The sequence below is a fragment of the Carlito syrichta genome, unplaced genomic scaffold (assembly GCF_000164805.1).
Source record: "Carlito syrichta isolate Samal-C Ts95f unplaced genomic scaffold, Tarsius_syrichta-2.0.1 Scaffold311768, whole genome shotgun sequence".
NCBI lineage: Eukaryota > Metazoa > Chordata > Mammalia > Primates > Tarsiidae > Carlito > Carlito syrichta.
The window spans coordinates 358,423-367,162 of NW_007255864.1; the positions used below are offsets into that span (position 1 = coordinate 358,423).

General features: G+C 46.6%; 1 protein-coding gene across 1 annotated transcript in view; it reads left to right on the forward strand.

Moving 5' to 3' along the window:
• The first annotated feature begins 1,202 nt into the window (after window positions 1-1,202).
• SLC22A16 (solute carrier family 22 member 16) overlaps window positions 1,203-8,740 on the forward strand; it is a 70,046-nt gene continuing 62,508 nt past the window's right edge. Inside the window, exons 1-3 of the mRNA XM_008069026.2 lie at window positions 1,203-1,347; window positions 2,051-2,226; window positions 3,061-3,079. Of these exons, the coding sequence (XP_008067217.2) occupies window positions 1,203-1,347; window positions 2,051-2,226; window positions 3,061-3,079 (340 nt within the window). The remainder of the gene's footprint in view (window positions 1,348-2,050; window positions 2,227-3,060; window positions 3,080-8,740) is intronic.

Below are 8,740 nucleotides of genomic sequence, written 5' to 3' on the forward strand. Positions count from 1 at the left end.
CTGATTTTTTTATTTATTGTAGAGATGAGGTCTTGCTGCCCAGGCGGGTCTCAAACCCGTGGGCTCAGGCAATCCACTCACCCAACTAATTTTTTATGACTTTTTTTGTAGAGATGAGGTCTGGCTATGTTGTCTAGGCTGGTTTTAGCTAATTAAAAAAAAAATGTTTTTTTGGTACCAGTGGGGTCTCACTCTGTTTCCCGGCCTGGTCTTGAACCCCTGGCCTCAAACTACCTTCCCAGCTTGACCTCCCAAAGCGGAGGAATTACAGGCATGTACCATGGGGCCAGCACAGCTATATGTGTTCTTTGTATATGTTAGATACTGTGACCCATATCTGATATATGACTAACAAATATTTTCTCTCATTTTTGTGGGTTGCCTTTTCTCTTTCTTTTTATTTATTTATTTATTTTTGAGTTGGAGTCTCACTCTGTCGCCCAGACTGGAGTGCAGTGGCCGCTCCCAGCCACCACAGCCTCGACCTGCTGGGCTCCGGCAATCCTTCCGCCTCAGCCTTCCATGTAGCTGGAATTACAGGCATGCGCTACCACGCCCGGCTGATTTTTTTATTTATTGTAGAGATGAGGTTTCGCTGCCCAGGCGGGTCTCGAACCCGCGGGCTCAGGCAATCCACTCACTTCAGCCTCCCAAAGGTGCAGGATTACAGGCTGAGCCACCGAGCCCGGCTCCACATACATTTTAGACTGCAAATTCATCACGATGCAAGAGCTCCCCCCTTTTTTCCTGAGGTCCCAGACCAAGAGCCATCACCTTCTATCTTTGACTTCCTCAGCCTGGAGCCACCTGGCCTCTTGTCTCACATGACAGGGGACACATATCACTCTCCTGAGAGGTTTCTTTGAGGCTGCTCTTTGAAATGATGGTGAAGCCAGGCTCAGTGGCTCAGCCTGTAATCCCCGCACTTTGGGAGGCCGAGACTAGTGGATTGTCTGAGCCTGCGGGTTCGAGACCCACCCAGGCAACTTGGCAAGACCTCGTCTCTACAATAAATCAAAAGTTAGCTGGACGTGGTAGCATGCGCCTTTAGTTCCAGCTACTTGGAAGGCTGAGGTGGAAGGATCGCTGGAGCCCAGTAGGTCGAGCCCGCAGTGGCCGGGAACATGCCACTGCACTCCAGTCTGGGAGACAGACTGAGACTCCAATTCAAAAAACAAAAAAGATAGTGAGAAGGTGCCATCATGCCCCGCAGGGGGCAGCGGCTCTCACCAGGAAACCCCTTCCTCGAGTCCATTCCTGGGAAACCCAAGAGGATGTCACTAGCCTGTTCAGTGCGCTCAGCATGGGTTGTGTTCTTGACCACTCATTGTCAACATCTTCAGCTTGGTTCGTCTCAAAATTTGCTTTGTGTCCAATATTGATCATGTTAGGGTCCGGATAGGGTGAAGGTGGGTGGGTGGAGAGGAGAGGAGAGGGGCAGGGAGGCGCAGCACCACCAGAGCCGGTGTGCTGGAGATGCCGCGCTGACAACCCAGAGATCTGAGTAAATGCAAAGAATTGCAACACATAGAGGTGAGAGAAGAAAATATTTGTTTACGAAAAGTTTGCCCCCCACAGAGAGGGAGTGGGCCTACACTCTAAGTGAGTGTGGCATCGTAGCCCCCCAAAACCCTGGCTTAAATCCTTTTCCTTGGAGATGTTGCAATCAGGTAGACGTCACTGCCATGACTTCCTTATCTACCACCTGTGGATGTCTTGGAGAGCTTGTGACACAGAGACCCACTAATGTCCACCTACATTATCATAGCCCCTAGAGAAGGGTGTGACAGGGATTCTAATTCTCCTGCACCTTCCAGAATGATATTCCTTAGACCTAATGGAGGGTGCACCTCCCCTTATCTCCTAGGCATTCCCAGTGGGTAGCTTCGGGGGATCCTTGGATAGATGGTACCCAAATTCCTGGAAGATCGAATCCCCACCTGCTCCCCCTCTGAGTGGTCATAACTTTTTGTAATGACAAGTTTCGTGACTTTTACAATCCTTGCCCAATGCATGATGTCTTAGACCTTGTAAACTCCCTTTACTCTAGGCAAGCTTGATTGCTTCTATGAGATACCTCTGATACCTGGCACCAAGAAGTCTGTTTCTGAAAAGACAGTCAGTAAATTTTACCTAAAGTGTGCATTTCTCCAAGAGCACAACTTCTACTTTCTCATCATTGTATTAAGGTTTAGGAACGAGATGAAAAATGGCTTTCGGTTCTCGGTCTGTCCTTTCAGATTGTATCTTGGTGTGTTACTCTAAACTCCCAATTTGCCATTTTGTGACACATTTTAAGTGGAAATGTAAATAATTTCATCCAGAATTTTTTTTTTTTTTTTGAGTTGGAGTCTCACTCCGTCACCCAGACTGGAGTGCAGTGGCTGCTCCCAGCCACCGCAGCCTCGACCCACTGGGCTCTGGCGATCCTTCCGCCTCAGCCTTCCAAGTAGCTGGAACTACAGGGACACGCCACCACGCCTGGCCAATTTTTTAATTTATTGTAGAGATTAGGTCTCGCCAAGTTGCCCAGGCGGGTCTCGAACCCGCGGGCTCAGGCAATTCACTCACCTTGGCCTCCCAAGGCGCAGGCTGAGCCACTGAGCCCGGCCTCATCCAGAATTCTTAGTTGCTTTGTAGAGGGAGAGATGTCCAGGGAATTGAGTCTGCCATACTACCAGAAACAGAAGTTTGCAGCTATTTTCTTACCCATTATTGCTGCTAAACTCTTCCTGTCACCACTATAGTCACAGGTGGCTTGTGTGGATTGTACAAATTGCTTCTCCACAGTGAAATCTCATCACAGAACACAGATCGAAACTATCCGATTTGAGGGAGGCAGAAGAAATAGGCTGATACTCGGCCTTTTCAATAGACCAGGAAGAAGAAAAGTGCTGAAAGCCCAGTAAGACCTGACAATTTCCAAGTCCTTTTCAACACTTAAATGGACCTTTTGAGAGCACAAAACCCACCTCCCAACTGGGGAATGTTATACAGCAGCATTTGAACGGGAGATGAACAGTCTTAACCACATGCTGGTTCTGAGACTGTTTCCTGCAGAATGACTACATAAATTCAGGTGAGTGCTTGTAAAACACACAATTACACACCCACAGTGTGGGCTGAGGGTATGTAGACAGGCAGTAAGCACACAGTTTCTCAGAGTTATATATGGCTATAAAAGAAATAGGATCTCCCTGGCTTTTATTTTATTTTATTTTAAGGAAAAGGCCAATGTTTATGCTTAAATGTCTTTATAATTTGAGGTACATTTTTATTACAATAAATTAATACATAACTGATGCAAGTATATACCTATGTACCTTGGTTTGGGGTTATTTTTTTTTTTTAATCATTTTGTAGCACAAACCCAAGGGAAAAATTTTTGAAATGGTAATTTGCTTGAGTTTTAAAAACCTGATGAAGGGGATGGTAATTAATAACAACAGAAATGTAGTAATGGTAAAGGTGGAGAAAATATGAGTTAGTCAGTACATGGTGTTGGGACAATTGACCGCCATTTGAAAGAGTGTATCCTCGTGGTAGCGTGCCCCTGTAGTTCCAGCTACTTGGAAGGCTGAGGTAGAAGGATCGCCGGAGCCCAGCAGGTCGAGGTTGCGGTGGCCGGGAGCGTGCCACTGCACTCTAGTCTGGGTGACAGGGTGAGACTCCAACTCAAAAAAAGAGAAAGAGTGTATCCTTACCCTACTCTATTTTTTTTAGTTGGAGTCTCATTCTGTCATGCAGGCTTGAATGCAGTGGCATGATCATGGCTACCACAGCCTCGACCTGCTGGGCTCAGGCGATCCTTCTGCCTCAGCCTTCCAAGTAGCTGGAACTACAGGCACATACCACTACGCCTATATAAGTTTTTTGATTTATTGTAGAGATTAGGTCTCTCCAAGTTGCCCAGGATGGTCTTGAACCTCTAGGCTCAGGCAGTCCTCTTGTCTCACTCTCCCAAAGTGCTGGGATTATAGGCATGAGCCACTGTACCCAGCCTTACTCTACCCTTTATGCCAGTAAAAATTCCAGATGAAAGTTTTATGTGTGAAACAAAACCACAAACAAACCTTAAGGTACCAGAAACCAAATGTAAGTAAGTGTATATATGTGGGTGTGCACACACATGTACATATACTCAAGATAAAAATTTTGTAGCCACTGAGGGTGTAAAGTAAAAAGTAAACATTCCTTTCTTTACCTGACCCCATGTCCTATTCCCCAAGAAAAGCCAATTGATCAGTTTCTTGTATATCCTCCCAGAGACATTCTGTGTATATTTAAGCACATATAGGTATACTTTTTATTAAAAGACATTTCTGGTCAGATGTGGTGGTTCATACCTATAATCCCAGCACTTTGAGAGGCCGAGGTGGGAGGATTGCTTGAGTACAGGAATTTGAGACAAGCCTGGGCAACGTAGTGAGACCTCATCTCTACAAAAAAAAAAAAATTAACTGGGTTGGTGACACACACCTGTAGTTCCAGCTGCTCATGAGGCTGAGGTGGGAGGGTCGCCTGAGCCAACGGGGTCAAAGCTGTGGTAAGCTGGGATCATGCCACTGTACTCTAGCCTGGGTTACAGAGTGAGACTCCGACTCAAAAAAGAAAAAAAAATATTTCTATTAAATAGAAAATACTATTTTATTTACATTTTCACAAAATATCTTGGTCATCTTTCTTTCCATTTAGTACCTATTGCTCCACCAATGCATTGTTAACAATTGCCTAGTATTCCTTGCATAGATGCGTCATAATTTACTTAACCACTTTCCTAAGATACCTTTCTCCTATGGCAATGTTTTCGAGATCTTCCCGTGTTTCCCCTGTGGATCTGCCTCATTTTCTCTGTTACACAGAATTCTACTCTAATTAAATACTGTCATTTATTAATCCATTGACTGGTTGTTTCCAATTTATTACAGACTGTACAATTTCTAGTGCATGTCCTCTTATGAGAGTTATTCTAAGATAGCAGAGCTTATAGGTTCAAAGGATCATCCTGCCTGTTGTGTCAACAATAGAGAATAGTCAGCAGCAAGAACAGAAGCATGAAAACTGGGAAGCCATTGCAGGTAGTCCAGTTAAGTGACTAAGTGGCTTGTACCAGAGAGTGGTGACAAGGTGGTGGTGACAGGTGTTTGGTTGGAGTCCATTTGAGAAGTAAGATACTGTAGTGTGGTAACCCCAGATCTGAGAGGGTAATGTTTACCTATTCCAAAGAAGTCACTTGAAGGTCCTGCAGGGAAAGACACTGGTTTATTAATATTTACGGGAGGCACCACAGCAGCCAGTCGGTGAAGAATTTGTACCTCAGGGCAGTACAACAGCAGCTTTTAATCAAAGTTAATTATTTCAATTGTTCTACAGTGTTTACAATTACATTGATGAAAAGTGACACTCACGTTGTTTTCAGTTTTGCTTGGTCATCTGCACCCTGTAACTCATCACTGGGAATATGCATATCCTTTAGCTTGTCACCTGTACCCCATGACTCATTCCTGGGAATATGCGTATCCTTTAGAGACTGGCCTTGCTCAGAAGCCACTCCCTGAGGGAGGGGGCAGAGAGAAGCCAGGTAAGGGGAGACAGTCTATGTCCCAACAATACATCATGGGTAACATGATTTGTTGATGCTTAGATGCAGAGTGTGAGTAGAAAAAAGTGTCAAAGAAGATTCCAAAGTTTGGGAGCTCAATGACCAAGAAAATGAAGACACCAATGACCAAGACATGGGACACTGGGGAATGAGCAGCTCTGGAGAGAAGATCAATATCACAGAATCTATTTTGGATAAATGAGGCTTTAGTGCTTGAGTGCCCATCTGTCTTCCCATTGAGATGTCAAGACATTGGAGTTCAGGGAAAAGCTCATGGCTGGAGATACCAATGTGGAAGCCATCAGTGTAAGGATGATGTTTAAATTGATGAGACCTGTGAGACAGGGAAGAGAGAAGAGGTCCAGGAACTATTAGAGAACCCCAACATTTACAGATTAGAAAGAGGGTAGAGATCCAGCGGCAGACGCTGCAGAAGGGTAGCCAGTGAGACACGAGGAGACCAGAGAGTACAGAGTCGTGGTTTCCAGGCAAAGGAGAGATCTCATCTTCTAAATTCTCCTGACAAATAAAGATGTTGTATTGGCTGTAGGAAGTGGCAGAGTGAAGCTCACTGATGTGGGCAAAAGCCTGTGCGGAGTGGTCTCAAGGGAAACTGGGAGTACATACACACCATGGAATACCATGTGGCTGTAAGACACGAAATCATATAATTCACAGCAGCATGGATGCAGTTGGAGCCCATCATGCTAAATGGGTTATCACAGAAACAGAAAACTGAGTACTGCACATTCTCACTCCTAAATGGGAGTTACTGGGCACACATGGGCACAGGAGGGGAACAGCAGACACTGCGGACTCCTAAGGGGGGAGGGAGAGAGAGGAACAAGGGTTGAAAAGCCACCCTCACCATGGGGGGGGAGGGAATGCGGGTGGTAATCAGAAGCCCAGCGTTCAACATCATGCAGTGTCGCAAATCTTCACTGGTACCCCTTGAAAGGTGGTACCTATAGAAACCTAGAAAAAACTTTGCTTATTCTTAGTTTAGTCTTTTTGCCTCAGCATAACTATTAGAAAGCATTCAGATATTCTACTGCAGACAAGCAACAGCCTATCCCATCCCCCCTTAGCAAATCTCCATCAGATGCAAGACCAGGACAGCCCAACCTTCCAATTCATGGTTGAGCATAATAATCTCTAGTAAACTTTTAGGTTCCTTGTCAAGGCCGAAGATCAAAGATCACCCTTTGGCTGACCAAAGTCATAAAAGTGATAATAGACCACCTGTGGTCAAGGAATTTGTGGGTTGCAAATATCTAACAAGTCTCTTGCAGGAAAAACACCTCCAGGCCCAAACTTCCCAAGTTAACCTAATCAGCCCTTTGTGACTTACATGACACAGAAAACTCCACCAGGACACCAATCATGGACTAACCCACCCATCTGCCTATTGTCCATCACCTTATGTCAGTACCTGCACTTGCCCGCCCCTTCGTGATGCTGTGGAGCAGGCCACCACCCAATTACTCTAATGATCTTCCCCCATCAAGGGGAATGGTTAAAAGGACTCAGCCACAAGCAGCCAGCAGCCATTGCCTTGCTAGACTCTGGTGTGGCCATGTGCTCTTTGAGCTATGGCTGTCGCCATGCTTCCTTGAGGAGGTGAATTTTCTCTCTCCCTTCTCTTTCTCTCTAATTTCCTGTTTGTTTTTTTTTGAATTGGAGTCTCACTCTGTTGCCCAGACTGGAGTGCAGTGGCCGCACCCGGCCACTGCAGTCTCAACCGGCTGGGCTCCGGTGATCCTTCCGCCTCCGCCTTCCAAGTAGCTGGAACTACAGGCGCACGCTACCACACCCGGCTAAGTTTTTGATTTATTGTAGAGATGAGGTCTCGCCAAGTTGCCCAGGCAGGTCTCGAACCTGTGAGCTCAGGCAATCCACTCACCTCAGTCTCCCAAAGTGCTGGGATTACAGGCTGAGCCACTGAGCCCAGCCTAATTTCCTTTTTTTTTGAGTTGGAGTCTCACTCCATTGCCCAGACTGTAGTGCAGTGGCACAATCCCAGCCACCGCAGCCTCGACCTACTGGACTCCGGTGATCCTTCTGCCTCAGCCTTCCTAGTAGCCTGAACTACAAGCATATGCTACCACGCCTGGCTAATTTTTTTTTTATTTATTGTAGGGATGAGGTCTCACCAAGTTGCCGGGCGGGTCTCAAACCCGTGGGCTCAGGCAATCCACCCGCCTCGGCCTTCCAAAGCGCTGGGATTACAGGCTAAGCCACCGACCCCGGCCTTTAATTAATTAATTAATTTTTTATTTATTTTTTTGAGTTGGAGTCTCACTCTGTCACCCAGACTGGAGTGCAGTGGCCACTCCTGGCCACTGCAGCCTCGACCTCCTGGGCTCCGGCGATTCTTCCACCTCAGCCTTCCCAGTAGCTGGAATTACAGGCTTGCGCTACCACGCCCGGCTGATTTTTGATTTATTGTAGAGATGAGGTCTCACTGCCCAGGCGGATCTCGAACCCTTGGGCTCAGGCAATCCACTCACCTCAGCCTCCCAAAGGCACGGGATTGCAGGCTGAGCCACCGAGCCCGGCTTAATTTACTTTTAAATAAACTTTTTTTTCTTTGCCTCTTTGTGTGTTGCAATTCTTTGCATTACTTAGATCTCTGGGTTACTGGCACACACCTCCAGCATGCCAGCTCCAGCGGTGCTGCGCCTCCCCTCGCCTCTCCATCTATCCATGCACCCTCCCCTAACCGTGCCCTAACACCCCTGGAATCTAAAATACAAAGAAATTAATTTTTTTTTTGAGTCAGAGTTTCACTCTGTCGCCCAGGCTGGAGTGCAGTGGCACACTCATGGCCACCGCAGTCTTGACCTGCTAGGCTCAGGTGATCCTTCTGCCTCAGCCTTCCAATGAGCAGGAACTACAGGAGCATGCTACCACGTCCAGCTAATTTTTTATTTATTGTGGAGACAAAGTCTCGCCAAATTGTCCAGGCTGGTCTCAAACCCGTGGGTTCAGGCAATCCTCTCACCTCGGCCTCCCAAAGTGCTGGGATTACAGGCCTGAGCCACCATGCTTGGCTGAAATTATTATTATTATTTTTTAAGTTGGAGTCTCACTCTGTCACCCAGACTGGAGTGCAGTGGCCGCTTCCGGCCACCACAG